Source organism: Culex pipiens, chromosome 2 (assembly GCF_016801865.2).
Source record: "Culex pipiens pallens isolate TS chromosome 2, TS_CPP_V2, whole genome shotgun sequence".
In the NCBI taxonomy this organism is placed as follows: domain Eukaryota; kingdom Metazoa; phylum Arthropoda; class Insecta; order Diptera; family Culicidae; genus Culex; species Culex pipiens.
This window is the reverse complement of record NC_068938.1, coordinates 52,348,565-52,372,584: the sequence shown is the minus strand read 5'-3', so window position 1 is coordinate 52,372,584 and position 24,020 is coordinate 52,348,565. Positions and strand designations below refer to the sequence as shown.

The window sequence follows — 24,020 nt, the reverse complement described above, 5'->3', positions numbered from 1 at the left end:
AACGTTCCTCAGAGTATCCATCGTGGTTCACTGAAGTTACCTGAAGATATACCGATGGTTAATACACCCATATACTGCCCATGTTCGCATAAATGTCCCATACGCAAAAACAGCAAGCTGAGAAAAACGCATTTGAAGTTTGTCCCATACATAAGGCTACGTGTTATGTTTTCGCGAAAAACCTGGATTTCCTCCTGATTTCTTGAACAAAGTACTGGATGTTATAGGCTCTTTTGAAAGAGCACACGATTTTGAACCAAACTGCATCAATAACTCGAAATCGATGAAAATGCATATGGGACATTTATGCGATCAGGGGCAGTATAGACCCCCGTTGATCAGGTAGATCATCAGGTCATAACTCCCGGGAGTTCTTGGGTACCCAGATTTGTGGATGGCCTCTTATCCGTGTTTTGTGGATGACCCCTTATACAAATGTTTCATTTATATGTAAATAAAGTACATTAAAAAAGAAAACCCATTTTACGCCAAAACCCCGCAATAACGCTCCCCCGATTTGCGCCAATTAGAGCGTTATTTGGGGGGAGCGTTATTTCGGGGTTTGAGCGCAATTCGGGGGGCGCAAAACGGGGGAGGCGCAATCGGGGGGAGCGTATTTATGGGATTTAGTGTACTCTGAAAACTTATGTCCTTACTTAGACTGTAGTCTCGATTCGCCACATTTCACTGAAGTAATATTTTATGTACAGAATTTGTTTCAGGAAGGTCTGCTTTATTTGTATAACCTCAATCGTACACATAAAAGAGCAAAGTTGAAATCAATATTTTTTGATCCAGTTAAAATTTGGTGGGGCTGTTGATACCATCAAAACTAGCAAGAAACTCGATTTTCGTCCAAATCGAACTACGCCCTTTTATTTGACACTACCCCAAAGTTTCGCTTTTTTTTGCAAACAATGTTAAAAACCTTCATTTTCAAACTGCTATATCTCTAAAACCGCAAGTAGTACAAAGTCGAGCAAGAAATTCACTAGAAAGATAATTTTACGTAGAATTTATAGGTGTAGTCTGTTTTTCAATTAAAACTATTTTCAGTGTATTTATGTTGCGCAAATGAAAACTTGATACATAGTTTTCCTATTAAGAGCAATTAAATTTAAAGTTGAAAGTATCCCCCCCCCCCCCCCCCCCCATAAATAGAGAAGAGCGGGGCAAAGGTACGCACCTAGTGACAATCATTCTGTCACCGACCATACAATATTTTTGATTCGATGTATATACAAAATGGTACCCCTATCACTTGCCTTCAAAACGTAGTACCTAGGTACTACGATTTACCTCAAATCGCTTTTATGTCGAGAACTAGGCAATTACCATAAAAAAATTAAGTGCGTAGCTTTGCACCGTATGTGGGGCAAAGCGACTTTATTTTTTTTTTGTTTTTAAAGTTAATTTTCCATACAGTTTTCAATTGGGGGTTGTTATTTACCCCAAATAAAGATAAATTTATCGTAAATTGACTTGTGTCAAATAAAAGGGCGTAGTTCGATTTGGACGAAAATCGAGTTTCTTGCTAGTTTTGATGGTATCAACAGCCCCACCAAATTTTAACTTGATCAAAAAATATTGATTTCAACTTTGCACTTTTATGTGTACGATTGAGGTTATACAAATAAAGCAGACCTTCCTGAAACAAATTCTGTACATAAAATATTACTTCAGTGAAATGTGGCGAATCGAGACTACAGTCTAAGTAAGGACATTAGTTTTCAGAGTACTTAAAAGCTTCAAATTTAGAAACTTGTTTGTTTATGTATGCTTTTACATAAACAAATTAAAAATATGATCTAATGAGTGAAAGCATAGTTGAAATAGCTGTCCCTATTCATCCTACATGTTCAGATTTGCCTCAGATAACTATACATTCGGCTAAAATACAATCCTGCTTTGTTTTGCCTGTAAATAAGCCTCATTTCTGAAGTCTGAGCTTTGATTATTTTTAACTGAAATTTTACCAATTTCTTTCATCCGCTGATAACTATACGAAAACTACTTCATTACACTACTTTTCTCAAGTTGATTTTATGCAAAATCGTCCAATCTTTCGAATGAAAATGGCTGCGTAATGATAAGTGGTTGCGAACACGGTCAAAATTCAAAATTAAGAGTAAGTTTCCCAAAAACCCTTAAAATTACCCTTGAAAAAATAATTTTTCAAATGTTTATCAAAGTGCGATAGAAAGCCCTCGCGATTACCTTTCCAACGATATATAAGTTTTTGATGTTTGGTAATGTATTTTGGGAGATATCATTTCTTCAAATTAGGGCATTTTTTCGAAAAAATCCATTGTTCAAAACATGTTTTTATTTACAGGTGACTAACGGCTGACATTTTCATTGGTTCGAAGGTTGTTCTTATGGTTTTTTGGTGCGCTGAATCGATTGAGAACATTGCCGTCACGATTTGAGAACATGTGCATCTAGTGGGACGGTTTCAGCGAGAATTGCTCATATGCTTCATATCATACAATATTTGCGTCGTTTGGTACCCACACTGAAAATTTAAAAAATAAATGATTATTTTCGAAAAAAATACGGTATTTTGTTTATTTTAATATTACTGCGGGCGTCAATAATCAGAGTTTCATGATCGCAGAAAAATGGTCGAATGACAACCGCAAAACACATTTTTTTGTCTGTTGTTAAAAGTTGCCTTAAGTTTTAAGCTGACTTTTTTGGAAAATATTCAAAACAAACCAAGTTGACAGCCAAATCAACGTAGAATTTCAGTTAAACTCGCAATAATCAATATTTTACAAAAAAAACTCTAATAAAGTAAAAAAGCAAACAAAATTTCGCTTCGTTTGATATCCATGTTGCAAATTTTGAAAATTTTAGTATTTTCGAAAAAAAAGGTTATATGTGAAAATTTTAGTATTTTCATAAAAAAACTCAAATAAACTTAAAAAAAGGATACAAAATTTCACTTCATTTGATACCCATATTGATTGATACCCATATATTGAAAATTTGAGCATTTTCGAAAAGATACGGTAATTTGGGATTTTTTATTGTATTTAAAAAAAACTCTATTAACGTAAAAAAGCAAACCAAATTTAGCTTCGTTTGATACCAATATTGCATTTTTTTTAATTTGTGTATTTTAGAAAAAAAACGGTATTTTGTGAAAATTAGTATTTTCAAAAAAAAAAACTCTAATAAAGTGAAAAAAAACATACAAAATTCGCTTCGTTTGATACCCATATTGCAAATAATGAAATTTTTTGAAAAATACGGTGTTTTGTAAACAATTTTGAGTACATATTTCACTTTGAAAGTTTTTAGATTTTCAAAAAATATTTTTTGTAGAAAGCATTGAAAATTTATCATGACATGGTTGAATTAATCGATTTTAGAAAGATTTAAAAAAAGAATTATCGTTCATCATCGGCGATAAGAAATAACGAAATAACGATAGAGCTATTGATATCGTTATCGAGCCTCGATAATTGTATCGTTAATAACTTTGATGGTTACACAGTAGGGTGCCCAGAATATGGGACTTTTTCTCAAAACCTCGCTCCACAAGCAGAATATTGTTTCTTGAGCTATTTTAGGACTCTGGGCCAAATATGAGCAGAATCGGTCAACATTTACCCATTGATACTCAAAGGTGAAGTTTGTATGGGAAAAATCGAAAAAATGTATGGAAAACCCAATTTTCTTACGGTTTGGTCTGCAGGATATGCTACTTCCATTCAAATATTCCCAAAAGTGAGATTCTCATTGGAAATTTAATGCTCTACAACTTTGTAGAACATACCAAAGCTGTAAAATTTGATCCTAAAAAGTTATTAGCGATTTAAAAAGGCAATTTTTGTATGAAAAATATTTTTTTCGCCAACTTTAGGCTCGAGTATCAATGGGTTAATCTCAACCAATTTCGCTCAAAATTTGCAAAGATGCTTAAAATAACCCAATAATTCGTTTTTCGCTTGTGGAGCAGGGGGTCATTTTTTCTGGGCACCCTAATACACAGTTTTCATTGATTGATTTTTTATATCTTCTTCAATAACTTTTCATTCAGTTAGTTTTTATTTTACAATAAATTCATTTCCAGAAATCAAAATTGATTATGTGCAATGCATAGCTAGAAACTGAAAACTAACCACAGAATCTAATTACACCAACTGAACCGTAAGAAAACAGAACCTCAACCTTCAGATTCATTATTTACTGCTTCTTTTAAACTTATTCAATTGACTCCACGTAGGGTAGCAACCAGCACCAGCAGCTCGTTCGTCCCATTTCGTCCAATTTGCCTCCTCACCGCAAAGCCGCAAACATTTGGCATATATTGCTGCTGCTCCCGGCAAAACTGCAAATTTACCAGCTGGCATTTTAATATCGTCCCTTTGGCAGGAAAGTCATAAATTTCCGTTTTCCATTTCACTTCGGGGCGTTGAAAAGAAAAGACTTTGCCGTAAACCGGCCGGGCCGTGCTGCCATCAGCAATAAAACCAGCCCGATTGTGTACTCTGACTGGGGTGTTGTACCACAACACTGTGTGCCCTGATGTGCCCCACTCCGAAAACGACCGCAACTACAAATTTATTGCCGTTGAAAGGACTCATTTAACCGTCACGCTTTGTATAGTTTTTGGGGCCGCCGCCGCCATGATGGGCTCGAGTTGCCATGTGTCTCGCATCCTTGCGAAGGCCACTTAAAATATATTTATGTCTTGGCTTGCGTCTATATTTGGAGAGGTTCTTGGGTTTGTGTAGACCAAGAAGCGTGGAAGATCTACGCCATCCCGGGTCACCCGGTTGACCTTTCCTCTCTACCAAACAAACATTGACCTGCACAGAACCTCTGCTCCGGGTGGACCAGAAACGGATGATGTTATTGGAGTTGAGTGCAATGTTTCGCCAGATGTGGTTCCGAAGGTTGTTATTGTTTTTTTGTCATATCCTGATCACACACAACCCGTGGCCGATGTAATAACTGCGAGTGCCCCGGAGGAAGAATCCCGCACCACTGAACCACGTAGCGGCCGTTGTCTAGATGAAAGGTTAACCTGCGATGTGCCAGCATCTGCACGTCGAAAGAACAACAGCCTGTACGAAGGCGCGATGACGTCTGCTCCCATGACCTGGGGGCAGCAGCAGGCCCACATCCGGATCCCACGCCTGGTTAGCGAGAAGGCACAATGCCAAATGGGTTTTTGCCTTCCTGAGGCTTTTTTTGCTTTTGAAGAACAACGTGTGAAAGAATACGATATCATTTTCATTAGAAAGTCACTTTTTTCTGACTGACGACCTTTGGATTGCGAGTCCACTTCTATACGACCTCTAGAACAAACCAAGCAAATTCTTCATGAAATTCTATTAAAAAACTTCTTCTTAAAGTGACGTGACGAAAGCGATGACGACATTTCTGATAAAATCTGACAGGATACAAAACTTTGGAAATTTTGACGAAGTTTGAAGCGTCAGCAGGCCTGTATCCCGAGAGTTACTTCCCCATTCCTTTGTAGACCATCATTCAGTGAGGTACTCCTGGATTTTAGCTCCTGAAAAGTGCTTAAAAAGTGCAAAAATGCCTCACGGCAAGAAAAAGAGGCGGTCCTCACCAGCAGGATCGGCAGATTTGAAGAAGCTAAAGAATGCCGAAGCGCTACCTGCAAAGCCAGGCAGCAAGCTTCCCTGCACCGTGCGGTACACGCGGTTCACTTGCACCTCGGGTTTGCTTTGCGCCTGCTTTGTTCGGTTTACACCCGTACCCGACTCACACGAACCGAGGGTATTTTGGTTCATCGTACCAGCGCACCACGACACTCTCAGTTCGCCGCGTCGGTTTTGTGTCTGGCACTCACCCATGGCATGAACCCGGTATATGAGCCAAGGTGCTTCACTCGTAACGAGCCGAGGCACGTGCCGTGGTACGCGCTGGCGGTACAAAACGGGTTCAATACCACGGCGCGTACCACGGCACGCTGGGTTCATGCCATGGGTGAGTGCCAGACACAAAACCGATGGGGCGAGCCGAGAGTGTCGTGGTGCGCTGGTACGATGTACCAAGATACCAATACACAAATGGGTTCAGGCACGTACCGAAGCTAGAAAACCAAACCCGCGGTGTGCGTTGGCACCGGCGCATGGGAAGCTTGCCAGGCAGTTTGAGCAAGGACGCTCAAAAATTGTCTGGAAACCAGTTCGCTACCCTCCCTGTGGACGTGAGCGAGAAGGAAGAATTTGAACGACGGGAAAAGTTGCCGCCCATTTTTGTGAAGACATCGTCATCGGATTCGGTGCGAAAGTGGCTGACCGGGTTTATCAAATCTGGTGCTTTACGAGCTTCCATTCGCTTGTGTGCTGATGGACTCAAAATTCTCCTACCTACCAGAAAGGATTACAACTACGTTCGGGATTTCCTGAACAACACAAAGATTGAATACTACAGCCATGACGATCCAGGTAAACGCCCCATGAAACAGGTTCTCCGAGGCCTGTACGACATGGATGTGAGTGTACTGAAAGAAGAGCTCAAAACTCTTAAGTTGAACGTGATCGAAGTCTTCAAGATGACGAGACACAACAAGGACATCAAGTATCGTGATCAACTGTACCTGGTTCATCTCGAGAAAGGATCGACAACGCCGTCTGAGCTGAAAGCAGTTCGGGCAATTTTCAACATCATCGTGACTTGGGAACGCTATCGTCCAGTGCACCGTGACGTGACACAGTGTTCGAACTGTTTGCAGTTTGGACATGGTGGAAGGAACTGTTTCATCAAGAGTCGTTGTGCAACCTGCGGTGGTGAGCACAAAACTCAAGCTTGCGAAACAATCAACGAGAACATCGAAGCGAAATGCTTCAATTGCGGCGGCGACCATTCTACCAAGAATCGAAGCTGCCCAAAACGTGCTGAGTTTGTAAAAATTCGGCAGCAAGCGACGACGAGGCACCAACCAAATCGTCGCAAAACACCACCAGCATACACGGACGTGGATTTTCCTGCTTTGGCGTCACCAGGAGCAGGATCTACTCGAGTGGTTCCAAATCTGCAGCCATTGCCGTTGAATCAGCGACAAAGAGTTGCAGAGTATACAACACCTCCAGGCTTCAGTCAGCAACCGAGGGAAAACCAACCAACATCAACGGGTGAAGGCAGTAGTGACCTGTTTTCACCACAAGAACTTCTGAACATTTTCATCGAGATGACAACAACTCTGCGTGGGTGCAAAACTCGCCAGGAACAAGTAAGAACTCTTGGAGCATTCATCTTAAAATACAGTTCGTAGTTTACTCGTTCTAGTGATTTTGAATATTTCAATGGATTTATTTTTTTTAGTTTTAGGTTAGGATTAGCTGTTAAAGTGATTTTTTTTTCTTTTTTACCCAAATGTATTCAATTCAATGCATTAATGTAAAACAATTTGAAGCAAATAAATAAATGTGATCAGTTAATAATAAAACGAAAAATACAACAAAGATGAAGAGCATTAGGCCATACCACTTATCATGTAAAAGAAATGTAATTATTATAAGAATGTTCAATAAAGACATATTTAATTTCAAAAAAAAAAAAAAAAAAAAAAAGAGTTACTTCCTGTTTGCTACTCAAAGCCTTACAGCTTGGCTTACTGATTCGTTGAATTATTCCAAAATATTTCTAATATACCTCGAGCTCGCAGCTAATTAACTTTTCGACATTGACGCAGACCAATTTCAATGCTGCCCAGTAAAGGAGAGATTATTACCTTAAAATCTGAGAAGTTCCCTTTGAATAAATTATCCTCACTTAAAATACGCCGAAATTTGAAACGCGATGAAACTTTCCAGCATAAATTACTCATTTCAAGGAAACGCCCTGTTCGCAAAGCCACCACTGCTGGCAGCAGTATCGTTTGAAATTAATATTACAAAAAAAAAGTACGTAACCTCATTGGAGCACCTGCCGTTCCAGGCCACAATTTGTCATGCTGACAACCTGTAAAAAGGATCCGGGAATGCTTTTCTGCTCCATCCAGGTGAGTCCCATTTTTATGCTCCCGCCAGGAAGGCCAGCTGCGAACCAATCATGCTGCGTTTTCTACGACGAAAAAATCCCTATCAAATCACCCTTGTTGAAGCGGTCGGGCTGCTGCTGCGGTACGACACTTTATGTCGTCGCACCGAGAAAGCGTACAGACGACCAAGGAGCATAAAACTGAAAACATTCTGGGTGAACAAAAAACCTGGGGAAAATCACACGCTGGGTGCACTAGAAGAGGCCCCCTGCTGGCAGGGCGGGATTCGATAAAAAGCTTGTAAAAACTGTCCGCTTTTTATGCTAGAAGTACGGAGAAAAAGTGCAACTGGCGCTGATGTTGAAAGCTGTAGAATATTCCGATGTTATTACATTCTGTTGGGTAATATGAAAAAATGTTACATTCCGCACATTTAATCTATTTCTATTGTGGTTCTGCTTTGTTAAATTAAATTTGAAAGGAATAAGTTTTGTATTACTAAAATAAAAACCTGAAAAAAAACATTGACCCAACTACAACCAATCAATCAAATGACGGTTCATTTTAGTTTCATTTGACCAAAGTTCACACCCTCCATGTGGTGGGATTAGGTAAATTTTCAAACGATTGGCATTTAAGATAGTGATCATCAAATTTCACCATATTTTAGGAAAATGTTTGCAAATTATCGTTTATTGACCCATAGTCACCCCCACTGACGGTACATTTCAAATGTTTAGTAAAAATTTCGCCGCTGTCGTGCTATCTTGTCACACGTGCATTTTAGGTCAAAATTGGTTTTCGGTCCTAAGATATTCTATAAAAATAAAAATAAAACTCCGTGCATTGTTGTCACTCTTCGTATGGAAGAAGTGTCAATCTTGTTGTGCTTTTTTGACACAACCTGAATATTGCTGTAAGTGCGCCAATTGGCCAAAGGGGTTTCAGGTCAGAACGCGTTTGACACACGTACATGCCCGACTACCGTGAACATTTTAACTCGAGACTTCGGCAACCAAATTCAACCAAACTTCGCGACAATGCACATAATGGTGAACCAAACAAAACGTGTTGGTTATTGTTTACATTGCGTGATCTTTTTTTGTCAAACATTTAAACGCATTTTTCTCGGAACGTCAAAAAGCGACGTGCGGCAAGATAGCACGCAACGTCCATTTCAGTAAAACAAGAAAAACAAACACTTTTCCGTTTGATGTATACTCCTGTAATATTTATATTTCACAAATTAGCTTAACAATGTGCCAAATAATATGATTCAAGCCATTTTGAAATCTAAGTCGTGATTTTAAAAACATAAAAATATTTGCTATTCCGTCGCGAAACTGCTGACTTTTCCTGTCATTCTCGAGCGACGAAACGACCTTCTTTCCTCTACTAAAAATAACAGAATGGAAAATTAATACCTTTCATTACCAGTTCTACAGTATCGAAATAGTAGTTTATGCAACAAGTTGCAAAAAGAGGATTTTTCAGCACGAGTCGTACATTTATCCAACGAGGTTCAAAAAGTAAGCAGTTACACGACGGAATTCCAAAAAATAACAATTTTGGTTTTTTACCATTAGTTTCGAACGGTAAATTTACTTAACACATGGATGTTTGATATAAAATTCCATTCAAAAAGCGTTTTCAGACAAAGTTCTTAAAATCCTATGTAAATTTTTGTACAATGGTGAAAACACGATTAAACACCTCTTTTGATCAATATTTTTAATTTAAATGCAAAAAAAAAACTTGATTGCATAAATGTACAACACGTGCTGAAAAAATCTTCTATTTGCAACTTGTGGCGTAAACTACTTTTTAGAGCAGTTGAAAAATTTTAAACATTAAAAATATTATCAATGGTTTTCAAGATATCACCAATTGAAAACTTAAGGTCTATTGGATCGAACATAATAAAAAAAAACAAATTTTTGGTAATTGTCATTCTTTGCAAGGTCATTATTCAGCAACCAAAGGTCGAATCAACAATTTCCATAAAGCAAATTTTAGAGAATTTTCTCAGGTTTTCGATTTTTTTTTTTTTAATATGGATAAACATAGGCCCTTTTCAAAAAAAATAAAAAGACCATTTTGAATTGAATAATTGAATAATTTAACCTACAAATGGCTAAACTCACTGAATCAATTGTTTTCAAAAGTATATTCGGTTTAAATTCAATTTTTATCATTTTTGATAAGCATTCTCAATACTACCCAAAAAAACACTAAGCCAAAAACAAAAAGTAAGGGTATGGCGGACTCAAACATAGCTCAAAACTAGGCACTTTTAGTCGACTAAAACATTTAAAAAATAAAAGAAAAGACGGAGATGATAAAGTTTGTCAAAATTGAGTTTTAGTGATAAAAAGTTATTCAAAAAATTGGCCTTTTAGAGTAAAAATATTTCTTTCTGAATAGTTCTAACCAAAATCATAGTTTAGGACTTAATCTCAAACCAACAAAAAATTGGAGTCAAAAGATGCGGGTTTTTCAAAATTGGTCTAAACGATATTTTTGCATTTAAGTCCAGTTTTGAGAACGCTGTATCTTTTGACACAACCATGTCGAGCTACCCTACTGTATGTTAGTACATTCGTTAGTTGTTATGTTGTATTTAAAGACAACAAAAAAGGGGTGATGAAAAAAACTTTAATCAAAAAAGTAAACTGCATGATCCTTTTTAAGTATACAGTCATGCCTCGGTTTAGCACCGCATATGGGGGATGCAAAACCGAGGCGTGCATAACTGAAGCACAGAGCTTATGGGATTTTGGCTATATGGGAGACATTGGCTTTAATCGTATGAAAAATCATGCAAACATCAAAAAATTATAGTGTTTTGGAATCGGGATGATGTCAGCTATCCATTAAAATTATAATTTCATGAAAATTTTCACAAAAATACGTATTTTTCCTGTATTTTGAAAATGCATTTTTTTCTCTAAAGAAACCAAAAAAAAGTATATTGTTATTGCAATATGGGTATCAAATGATCAGATTTTTTTTCATACATTTCGAATGTTAAATCATTTTTTTTAAATACTCAAAATTTTTACAAAATGACGTATTTTCGAAAAAATACTCAGAATTTCCGTTTTTACAATATGGGTATCAAATGATTGGGGTTTTTTCATACATTTCGAATGTAATAACAACATTTTTTGAAAATACTCAAAATTTTTACGTATTTTCGAAAAACTACTCAAATTTACAGTTTTTACAATATAGTTTCAAATGATCGGGATTTTTTCACAGATTTCAAAAGTTATAACGCAAATTTGAGAAAATACTCCAAATTTTCACCATACTACGTATTTTTGAAAAAATACTCAATTTCTTTTCAAAGTATTTTCAAAAAATATTGTTATTTTATTCGAAATGTATGAAAAATCTCGATCGTTTGATACCCATATTGTTAAAACGGAAATTTTGAGTATTTTTTCGAAAATACGTAGTTTTGTGAAAATTTTGAGTATTTTCAAAAAATATTGTTATTACATTCGAAATGTATGAAAATACCCTTACATTTGATACCCATATTGTAAAAACAGAAATTTTGTCATTTTTTTTTTCGAAATATCGTAGTTTTGTGAAAATTCTTAGTGTTTTCAAAATATGTTATTATCACATTCGAAATTTATGAAAAAATCCTGATCGTTTGATACCCATATTGTAAACACTGAAATATTGAGTATTTTTTTTTTCAAAAATACGTTTTGAGTGTTTTTAAAATATGTTGTTATTACATTCGAAATGTATGAAAAATTCCGATCGTTTGATACCCATATTGTAAAAACTGAAATTTTGAGTATTTTTTCGAAAATACGTAATTTTGTGAAAATTTTGAGTGTTTTCAAAAAAATGATTTTACATTCGAAATGTATGAAAAAATTCCAATCATTTGATACCCATATTGCAATAACAATAATTTTGAGTATTTTTTCGAGAAACATTGTATTTTCAAAATACAGGAAAAATACGTATTTTTGTGAAAATTTTCATGAAATTATAATTTCAATGGATAGCTGACATCATCCCGATTCCAAAACACTATAATTTTTTGATGTTTGCATGATTTTTCATACGATTAAAGCCAATGTCTCCCATATAGCCAAAATCCCATAAGCTCTGTGCTTCAGTTAAGCACTGGACCGTGCTTAACCGAGGCAGCTGAACGAATCAAAACCGGGGCAGTGCAAAACCGAGGCGTGCAAAACCGGGGCATGACTGTATTCCACAGATTGAGTAACGAAATTTTGTCAATAAAATTTTGCATGGACTCTAAGAAAAAATATTTCAAATTGAAGGTCAGCGTTCAAATCAAAGCCGTGTTGTAAAATCGTTGTCTGTAGATCGTGGTAGATTTTCTTGAAATAATTCGAACTGTCAAATATTCATCAAAGCATCTACCACATTGATCACAAAAGAAAACTTTGGTAGTAAAATGTATCCACCCACAAATATCAAGAAAATCTACCGCGGTGGATCAAAATCCGATTAAAATTACAACTCAACTAATGGGTACTGACTTATGCCCTCTGAAATGTTTCAGAACTGGTCGAGCTCATAATTCGGTTCAGCTCTCGGTTTTTACACTACACTACACTTACACTGATTTGGATTTCTTGTTCTACCTTCCAAAAGGCAAAGAATCGAATCCACTGTTAATATTATTCCATTTTCTTTAGTTAAGAGCAAATAGGCCGTTCATATAATATCAAAGCTGCGTTAAACATTTCACGCACGCACATACGTATTTTTAAACAAGACATTCAGGATCAAATGTCGTGTAAATAAACCCGGCCAAACAAAATCCCCATTCAAAATACCTGAAATCTCACGCAAACAATGCAACCATAAAACCCCCGTAAATTTCCTCGAAAACGAGTAAACAATGAACAAAATGGCACACCGGTTGTAATACACTGGATTCGACGACTTCCTCTGCAGCAACATTCCACCGTAAAGCTCCATGCTCCCCCAGCTTCCCGTGTGGTTGCATTCCCTGCAAACGGTCCTCCATGTATGCGATAACAAGGTTCCTCTCGTGGTCCCAGGTTATTTCAACCCGTCCCGGTGCTATTTGAAAATGTTGGAATTGCTCCGGACTGCTCCTTTTCATTTCCGCTGAGACTGCTTTCGCAAAGGGAAATCCTTTTCCGTTTTTATTCTTTGATATATTTTCCCGTGTGAGACCGAAAGACTGGGCGACCCCATGGAAGAGGTAGTTATTCCCGGGGTTTTTCTTTTTCGATTCGTACCGGTCCACCGACCGCAGGTCTTGGTGCAGGCAGGCGGGCGATTCATGTGGGTTCCGGGTTAGGGTTGGCACAATCGGAATTACGAAATGTTAACGGGGGTTGGTTGGGTGGGTAATACCGGTCTTGCGAGCGGATTTATCTGGGATTGTTCGGTTTTCATGCCATTGTTTCACGATCAACCCTTTTTGACCTGATGGCGATTACTGCTGCATATCTAAATATGAGGAAGGGAGTCTGAAATATTTCAATCGCTGTTTTTGCATTGCTGTTTTTTTACGCTTAACAATATTTTGATATTTATCAGCACAGTGAGTTAATAACTTTATAGGTTCTTTTAGCTTGCCCATTTTGTAAATAAAAGGTTAAGCCGTTGCAGAAAACCACAACCGACATCACAGAGAAGCTCCGCTCAACGACAATGTCAATTTACTGTTCTCATATCGCAAATAATTCCTGTCTATTTGTGTCAGCTTTGATTTCAGTATACTGATACCATATCCCTTCTCTCCTTCTCTTTTTTTCTCCACAGCACACATTAATCATATTAGACAGATCGCCGGAATCGATCACGTGGGACTCGGGGCCGGATACGATGGCATTAATTTGTAAGTAATTCAATTCATTTTTAATTCGATGTTTACTGGATATTTTCCCTTTTGCCCCTTTCCTCTTCCACTCCACTGCACCTGAACTCATCTGTGGAGGCCCCCTGGGCTCCAAAGGGATTTTCCCTGATCGGTGGATTTTCCATGATGGTCATTTGCTACAGTGTTAGACAAAATTTTGCAAACTTGTTTTTTACTTATTGTTGGATTATTAAATTTTTTATCAGTTATATTTATTGTCTTAAATTAACTTTTCAACTTATTAAAACTCAATCTAATCAATTTCAAATTCCTTAAATGGGGCACCTTTTCCACAACTATTACTGTAAGACACAGGAAATAGAGCACTCTGGTGGTCCGTGCGGGGTGGAAAGTGCCCTGATGGGACGCTTTTCATCCCACCGCTGTCCCTCGGAATGTATTCCGACACATAAATATTTATTTGATTCACATTATAGCCAACGCAGCTGCTCGCAAACCTCATAGACCAGCAGAAGCAGGCTGACAGGCGGATTGTCAGAATTGAAATTGAAATGCTCCGCTGAGAAACGTTCGAGTGTTTTCCTTTTTTGTTGTCGTACTCTTGGTGAAGCTTGACGCCTTGACGCAAAAAGTCCCTCGCAAAATTGAATACTTATCTCAATTTGAATTTGAAAGCGCCCGTCAACGTCGTTAAAAAGCGCAAAGCGTGATAAATAAATACTTGATGAAACCATTAAAGATGGGGTGGGCAGCGTTTTTTTTTTTCTATTCGAAAGTCGATTCAGGGGACTATCCTTTATGTGAGTGTGAAGTGGTGAATGAGTATCACTTAGCCACAAGTAAATATTTAATTGGTTGAACTGAAGCGCAACGGAAACAAATCCTTTTTGTGAGTGCGAAATGCGGTACCGAATCGACGAATTTGAGAAACGGAATGGAACTCTTTTCTTGTGATGATGGTATCAAGTGATCTCTCTGCTCCAGTAATGAGTTGGTTCAGGCCATTGCAAATTTTATTCCAGGGAATTTCCCCCCCTTCAAAAATGCCCCATAAAATCAGGAGGTAAAAAATAGAAAGAAAAAACTTGTACAATTGATTGTAAAATATTTAAAAATTGTACAACGTTTATTTTTATATTTCTAATGGGTAAATCTCCACCAACTCACTCAGCAGTTGCCCCGACCCCTCTTCAATTTGCGTGAAACTTTGTCCAAAGGGGTAACTTTTTGCGTTTCTCTTTGTTTCGTCGTCCGTGTCTGTCGCGGGTGACCATGAACGGCCATGATCGATGACGACCAACTTTTTCAAAAAAAAAATTCGTGAAATCGCGGTAACTCGTGATGCTTGTAAGCAAACCCCTTATGTCTATATATTAAATTTTTTGTAATTGTCTGCTCTACAACTTTGTAGAACATTAATACACTCTAAAAAATAACCCTGCAATGTTAGAAAAAACACGAAATTTTAAAATGAAAAATTTTGTTCTAAATGAAAAAATGACCCTTCTGGGTCAATGTAGATTCGAAAAGTACATTAAATTTCCCATAAAATGACATGTTCCAAAAAAATTTACAGTCGAGTAACGGAAAATGGGAGAATTTTTAAAACTTTTTTAGTGTTTTTTTCGATGAAAAATGCGTTTTTTCGGAATTCTGAGTACGCCATCAAATCGGGCGTCTAATTTTACATAAAAGTCCCTTTGACACCAAATTTCTATCTCATCACCGTTTCAGGCTGCAAATTATTGAAAAACACCTCTTTTTTCGCATGTTCAAAAATGGAATGGGTCGTACCGCCCCTCCGTCACGAGATATTAAAAAACGGACCTCGGGTTCGTGATCAGGGACAAAAGTTACCTCTTAGGACAAAGTTTCACGCAAATCGAAGAGGGGTCGGGGCAACTTTTCCCGATTTCGTGTGAGTTGGTAGAGAATTACCCTAATAAAATTTGGAACTTATAAACATTTTGTAAGTAATCAGGAGGACATATTTCAGAAAAAAAATCGCAAGATCATTTATTTTTGCAAATTTTTGGTAGTACCATATCTTTAATTATGTATAAAGCATTTTGTGATACGTTTGCTTCAATTTTGAAAATAAGTCCCGAAATTTGAAATTCAGTATTTTGCCTTCCTCACTGAGGTAAGGCTATAATCCTGCTCTAAAAATGAACTTTGTATAAAAACGTCGTAGACCTACCTTCATGTATACATATCGACTGAGAATCGAAAACTGAACAAATGTCTGTGTGTATGTGTGTGTGTATGTGTGTGTGTATGTGTGTGTGTGTGTATGTGTGTGTGTGTGTATGTATGTATGTGACCAACAAACTAGCTCATGTTTCTCGGCACTGGCTGAACCGATTTGACCCGAACTTGTTGCATTCGACTTGGTTTAGGGTCCCATAGATCGAGTTTTATACAGATTGAGGTTTCGATAAGTAGTTCAAAAGTTATGTATAAAAATGTGTTTTCACATATACCCGGATCTCACTTAAATGTATGTAAACTAAGTCCGGGTCCATCATCCGACCCATCGTTGGTTAGGTTATCAAAAGACCTTTCCAATGAGTCCAAAACAGTGAAGATCTGGCAACCCTGTCTCGAGATATGCCCACTTAAGTGATATTGATGTACTTTTAGGAAGCCGGATCTCACTTAAATGTATGTAAACTATGTCCAGATCCACTATCCGACCCATCGTTGGTTAGATTATCAAAAAACCTTTCCAACGAGCCTAAAACAGTGAAGATCTGGCAACCCTGTCTCGAGATATGGCACCTTAAGTGATATTGATGTACTTTTTGGAAGCCGGATCTCACTTAAATGTATGCAAACTATGTCCGGATCCACCATCTAACCCATCGTTGGTTAGGTTATCAAAAGACCTTTCCAATGAGCCTAAAATATTGAGGATCTGGCAACCCTGTCTCGAGATATGTCCACTTAAGTGATATTGATGTACTTTTTGGAAGCCGGATCTCACTTAAATGTATGTAAACTATGTCCGGATCCATCATCCAATCCATCGTTGGTTAGGTTACCAAAAGACCTTTCCATCAAGTCCACAACATTGAAAATCTGGCAATCCTGTCTCGAGATATGGCCACTTAAGTGATATTGATGTACTTTTTGGAAGCCGGATCTCACTTAAATGTATGTAAACTATGTCTGGATCCACTATCCGACCTATCGTTGATTAGGTTATCAAAAGACCTTTCCATCAAGTCCTAAATATTGAGGATCTGGCAACCCTGTCTGGAGATATGGCCACTTTAGTTATATTTATGTTCTTTTTTAATCCAGATCTAAAAAATAGATGAAATTTGTGTACGGCCATTGATGGTAATGAGCGAGGAAGGCTCCAACCACATAGGTGGATTAAGTTAGTTTTTTCATTTTGTTGCCTTGCATCCTTGTTTAAAATGGAATCAAAATAATTGCTCGTAACCTGCATTATTTTATTTTTAATTTTGAACAGTTCCCAACAAAATGCTACATTTACAATTCTGAGATACGGAGATTCGTTTTATGTATTGACATTAATATTGAATTGATGTTTTTAACTGATTTTGTGGATAGCTACCTTGATTTTTTATTCACAAAGAAATTTCTATTAAAAATAATTCAACTTCAACTTCTTACTATTTTTCTAATACACCTTTCATTTGCGTATAAGACAATTGAAATCGGTTGAAATGGCGAGGACTTATGATTTTTGCGAAAATCGACGAAAATGGCAATTTTTCAGACAACCCTAACACGGCTTAGGTCACCCTAATGGCCAAACAAAAATAGGTCTAATTATTTCGGCCAGGAAACCCCCAAAAAAAATTTGAGCCCGTCCGAGCACTTTTGTTTTTTTCCATGCTGTTTTCGTGGGAAATTGCTGTATATTGATATATTGATTTCTAACACACACTATTTTCAAATGCAATGCCAGATTTTAAAACTCTGAAAAACTGGATTTTTTTTGTTATGGTTGAAACTAGAGGTGGGCAAAACCGCTCTTTTTTAGGAGCCGCTCATTTTTGCTCGCTCATTAAAAAGAGCGGCTCTTTTGAACGGCTTTATCTCTTTTTGCCTTCCTCACTGAGGTAAGGCTATAATCCTGCTCTAAACATGAACTTTTTATTAAAAGCTCAAAGACCCACCTTCATGTATACATATCGACTCAGAATTGAAAACTGAACAAATGTCTGTGTGTGTATGTGTGTGTGTATGTGTGTGTGTATGTATGTATGTGACCAAAATTCTCACTGAGTTTTCTCAGTACTGGCTGAACCGATTTTGACCAAACTAGTTGCATTCAACTTGGTTTAGGGTCCCATACATCGCTATTGAATTGTTTGAAGTTTCGATAACTAGTTCAAAAGTTATGTATAAAAATGTGTTTTCACATGTATCCGGATCTCATTTATATGCATGTAAACGATGTCCGGATCCATCATCTGACACATCGTTGGTTAGGTAATTGAAAGACCTTTCAAACGAGTCCACAACGTCAAAGATCTGGCAACCCTGTCTCGAGTTATGACCACTTAACTGATGTATTTGTACTTTTTTTATGCCGGATCTCACTTTAATGTATGTAAACGATGTTCGGATCCATCATCCGGCCCATCGTTAGTTAGATAATTGAAAGACCTTTCCAACGAGTCCAAAACATTGAAGATCTGGCAACCCTGTCTCGAGTAATGACCACTTAAGTGATATTTATGTAATTTTTTGAAGCCGGATCTCACTTAAATGTATGTAAACGATGTCCGGATCCATCTTCCGACCCATCGTTAGTTAGATAATTGAAAGACCTTTTCAACGAGTCCAAAACATTGAAGATCTGGCAACCCTGTCTCGAGTTATGACCACTTAAGTGATATTTATGTAATTTTTTGAAGCCGGATCTCACTTAAATGTATGTAAACGATGTCCGGATCCATCTTCCGACCCATCGTTAGTTAGATAATTGAAAGACCTTTTCAACGAGTCCAAAACATTGAAGATCTGGCAACCCTGTCTCGAGTTATGACCACTTAAGTGATATTTATGTAATTTTTTGAAGCCGGATCTCACTTAAATGTATGTAAACGATGTCCGGATCCATCATCCAATCCATCGTTGGTTACGTAATCAAAAGAACTTTCCAACGAGTCCAAAAATTTGAAGAACTGGCAACCCTGTATTTACCACTTAAGTCATATATGTGTTCTTATTTTTCTGGATCTAAAAAAATAGCTGAAGTATGTGTCCAAACCACTCATACCATTGTTGGTCAAAAGTGAGGAAGGCATCAACCACATAGGTGGATTAAGTTAGTTTTTTTTTTAAATATGTTGCTGAAAAGGCTTAAAACCATAGGCCTTTATCTCAACATTTCTACTCGAACCTAAACGTTCGAATAATTGGATGGGGAGAGCACCCAAACCATAATCAAGGATTTTTAAGCAGATTGCTTTAAATTGTACGCAATTGCGAAATTTCTGATAGTTTATTATGAGAAAATATTCTGCAAACTCTTTTCTACATACTGATTCAATCGACAAAAGTCTTTAAATGCCAAATTTTAATCGGGCAGGAAGATTTGATATTTTTCACAAAATCTCATTTGCTATATAGTATTTTTTTGGTAAAACTTTCAAAGGTAAGCATTTTAAAATGCTCAAATTTGTGTTCGGTTAATGCTTTAATGCAGAGTCTTTCAATGTATAATGATCAGAAAGTTTCCCTAAACCTCCCAACGAACAGCTCTCATTATTTTGGGAAATAGCCCAGGCACCTTTAACCTGCCGTTTTTATATCTTAAAGAAGTACCTTAAAAGACACTGTGGGACAATTCTGACAAATTTGACATTAAATTATAGGTATAGATTTTTTTTAATTACATGTTCCATTCTCAAAAGCAATTTTTTCCTACATTTTTTTAGTAATTCAATTAATAATATTTATAAACTATACACAAGTTTAAAAAGCATTCCACCTTGGAACGGTTCTTGCAAAAGACCTCTACTTGAAACATTTAAATTTGGGCCAGATTTTTTTTACCAGGTGCTATTGTGAACAAATTATTAGTTGTAATTGATATTTTATATATCAGATCAGATGAAATCCTTTGTGTGCATGTGTCTACACTTTTTCAACATAATTTAAATTTATTATTTTAAAAACATACGAAATTTCAAGAATTTTTTTAGATTAAATTAAATTCAATTGATTATTATATTTGTAAAAAAAAAGAATCTCCTGTGCATTTAAAAAAAGTCACATGCAAATAAATTGCCATATCGTGCCAAAAATTGTATTTTCAAGTATTCAGAATATTCGTATCTGCTAGAAATAAAAAATAATTATAGAGCACCCATTTTTTTTAAAGTTTTTTCGGTTGCTTCTTTCAATTACGAAAATTAGCTGAAAAACCCCAGTTTTTGTGTTCAAAAAATCATATCTCCGAATTGTTTTAATGGATATTCGCAATTTTTGGATTTGTTATATAAAATATTACAAGGAATCAGGAAAAAATATTTTCAGGTATGAGCTCTTTGGTCCCGAGACCATTAAATTAGCAAATGAAATTTGTATAGAACCTTTTCAAATTCAGCTAGGTTTTTCGACATATATTTTTCCTTAAAAACCCAACTAATCAACTTTCTCTTGAAACGTGGCGCTCTTAAATTGGTTCAACCGTTCCGGAGTTATGATTTTTTGAAAATGTGCTTTTTGCGAAAATCGACGAAAAATGCCAAAAAGCCCTCTAATCGCCAAACAAAAAAATACGGATCTAATTATTTGGATCAAAGATCCTGCACTCCAAATTTAAGCCAAATCGGAGCACTTTTGATTTGGAAACTTCCTGTTTGACGTGGAATTGCTGTATAGTTTATTTAACAACTAAATTTGATTTATTTAACCAATTTTTCGACTATCGATTTAAAAAAAAATCCAACTGTGGATTCCGATTCGTCAATATTTTTTTTCATTTGATTTTCATAGTACTTTTTACGAAGAATCAGTGCGGTGATTTTGGGTACTTTCTGAGGTGTGCTTCCCCAGGAATTGCTATCGTGTGGCGTCTTGTGTTGATCGATAAATATAGCAACAAAGTAAAGTCAAGATTAAAATACAGCTGAATCAATAAAATTTCCTGTCTCAACAGAAAATATCAATGTCAGATTTTAGTTAAGTTATTCATTTTTCAAACAACAACAACATTAAAGAATTGCCTCTCCAAGAAACTCTTTCCACAAAACATGAAAAATACTCAAAAACAAAAGCGCTCTGCTCAAAACATTCCAAGTTGAAGAACTTTATTCGCCGTGTACTGCTTAAAGGCACCATCAGCCAAAAACAGATCCAATTTGGCTCGCTTCGCCACCAAGAACCACTTCTCTCCCCCTGCTCCTCCCAAGAATTGCTGTCGAAATTGTTCACGTGAAAACGCTAATCACCGTTTGTTTATTTCGCTTGTCTTCTCCACCCAAAACGCAAAAACAACAACGCCCACCATCAGCACCCCACGTGGCCTCGAGGACGTGAGCAGCTATCCGCGGCTTTTCGCCGAACTGCTCGGCCAGGGCTGGACCGCCGAGGAGCTGGAGCAGCTGGCCGGCCGGAACCTGCTGCGGGTGCTGGGGGCCGTCGAGAAGGTGCGCGAAAATCAACGCCTGTCGGGGGTGCGCCCGTACGAGGACATCCCGCCGGCGATACGACCCGAGGAGCACGCCAACTGCACCACCAACAGTTAATGAAGCCCAGGTAGCACCACCACCACCACCATGATGGTCAAATCCCAGCGGCGGTGATTCTCCTTCAGGGGGCGCAAATCAACCAACCGAGTGTGATGATGACTAATCGCGACTAGAATACGACTTCATCGGTGTCGTGACCACGTGACTGCGACTAATTATTAGGTACGTTCAGTAGATATTTTTAGGGGGAAAGTTTATATATTTTTAGGATCACAGTGAATATCTCCATGAGAAATGCCTTTTTACGTGAAAATATTTAATGGAAGGTAGATAAAAGCGTTACGTTACGTTCATTCTGTTGAAAAATTCCCTCTTTGTGGAAAAATGGAGACAAAGTCAGCGAAACAATGTAAAGTACTGTGAAGAAAGGAAAACAAAAACTTTTAGTCTGTTTTAAAATGAAAGAAACTCATGAAAGATCTCTAGCGCTAAGCGTAATCTGCAAAAATGAGCAAATGTTTCCACAGGATGCCGGAAGGAAAGCTTTGCACGTTGTGTTGTGTATTAAAAATAGTGTAAAATAAAAATAAAATGTAAATTAAATAATTTAAAAATTGTTATGATTTCATTCATTAAAAAAAACCATCCCCTTATTTTTACCACAAAAGCCATTTACATAAAAAGAATCCCCACTCATTGTATTGAAAAAAGTAAAATCTTAAAAGAGTTTACTTTAGTTATCTGTTTTTGTAAATTTTTTAACCGGCAATTTTAAGGAAATTTTCATAAAACAAGCTTTTAAATTTGACCATTTTTTTTGCGGACTTAAAATACATAATAATTATGTTTTACTTAAAATAAACCTTATTTTTTTCCTAAATGTTCCACAGTGTTGAACTTATTTTCAAAATCATCTTGATAATTGTAATTGTTTTTAATTTTCTTATTTTTTTTATGATGCTTAACAGTTTTTCAAGACATTATGAAAAAGAACAATTTATTAATTATTGATAATAAATAATTGAATTTATTTTTCAAGAAACCGATTTACTAAATATCCTGAAGATTTTCAACCAGCTATAAATTACAATATTTTGTTGTTTATGATAAAATATGATTTAGACTGTACGTCCAATGAGTTTTTTGTTACTTTAAAAAAATGTGATAGTCCATAAATTAAATTTCTTGTGCTAACTTACTGGTCTTTCAAGAAGAAGTAGAACCTCATAAAAACACTGTTAAAAATTTACAAAATGCATGCGTGGAAAAAAAATACTGACTATTCTGTTAATTAAAAATTTTAAGCAAAAATATCCTTTATTTATTTCAGTAACACTCACATTTCAACACACCGTGCAAACGCATTTCCGTGCTGGCCATCGCAATTTTTTCGCATTACTAATCTTTTCGGTAATATCGCTGGCGGGAAAGTAGTCCGGGCTGGTGTTGTCATTAAATAGCCCCGGCTAGAGCCACAGTCAACGGAAGTGAGAGGGAGAAAAACAGCAAAAAAACACAATTAAAATACCCGCATTAGTGATTAATGATGAGATTTGCGAACACCATCCAAGTCTGGAGGTGTGGAAGGATGCTTGGTCAGGTTTCATTATATTTTTTTTAATGTTGGCACCAGACGACCCACTCTCGATGGTGGCTTTGCTCTGACCGCAGAGAAATCATCCACGTGGCGTCCTTTGGGCGTTTGGAGGAGGGTAGCTGAATGGCGAAATGACAAACGGTTTAATTAAATTCACTTAGTTTAGGAGAAGTCTATTGAAAATAATTGCAAAAATTTTTCGAAACCCTTGAAAATCTGCTTCAATGAAATATGCTAAAATTTATTTTTCATCTCATAATTTATAAAGTTTACAATAATCTTTTATCCGTTTTAAATAACCTGAATATTCCATAAGACCATAATCCACTCTTCTGCGACAAAAAGTTATCAAAAAACGAAATCATTTCAGCGCAACCTGAGCACAACCACCAAGTCGGTCCCGAGGGTGCTATTTGGCTAATTGTTGTGAAATTTCGCTTATTTATCAGAATCTGTCGCGACCACCAGCGGCGGCTCTCCGACACAAGCATCAGGTATTTTACTTTTAATGAACTGTGCGTTCACTGAGACAAAAAAAAAGAAAAAGAGACAGGTAAATTATTTTGGAGGGTTCCTTTGGAAAGATTGAATACTTTTAAATATGTACTTTAGTCCGAAGACAAGATTCAACGAGATCTTTTTTTTATGTTGAGGTTTTAAATAAGAAATTGATCAAAGTTCACGATTTTTCAAGTATATCTTGACTCTTCTGAGCTCATCCAAATAATATTTTCATCAAACATTTCAAAAGTACCTATCAAAATAAGATATCAATAATTTGATATTTGAGAGATGATGTTCTAAATTCTATTGAATTCTACAAATTGAACAAATCGCTTCGATGTCTTCGAAAAACTTTTTCTCTTGAACACTAATGGGATTTTTGGAAAATGTAAAAAAAAAATGGTATCAAAG

The 24,020-nt window shown here is 36.6% G+C and overlaps 1 protein-coding gene across 2 annotated transcripts in view; it reads left to right on the top strand.

Moving 5' to 3' along the window:
* Positions 1 to 22,067, top strand: part of LOC120419844 (uncharacterized) — a 96,518-nt gene extending 74,451 nt beyond the window's left edge. Inside the window, exons 9-10 of one of the 2 annotated variants that reach the window (XM_039582681.2) lie at positions 13,769 to 13,844; positions 21,331 to 22,067. In XM_039582681.2, the coding sequence (XP_039438615.1) occupies positions 13,769 to 13,844; positions 21,331 to 21,565 (311 nt within the window). In that variant the 3' untranslated portion in view covers positions 21,566 to 22,067. The remainder of the gene's footprint in view (positions 1 to 13,768; positions 13,845 to 21,330) is intronic. The other variant, XM_039582680.2, reaches the window with a different exon arrangement.
* The last annotated feature ends 1,953 nt before the right edge of the window (positions 22,068 to 24,020 follow it).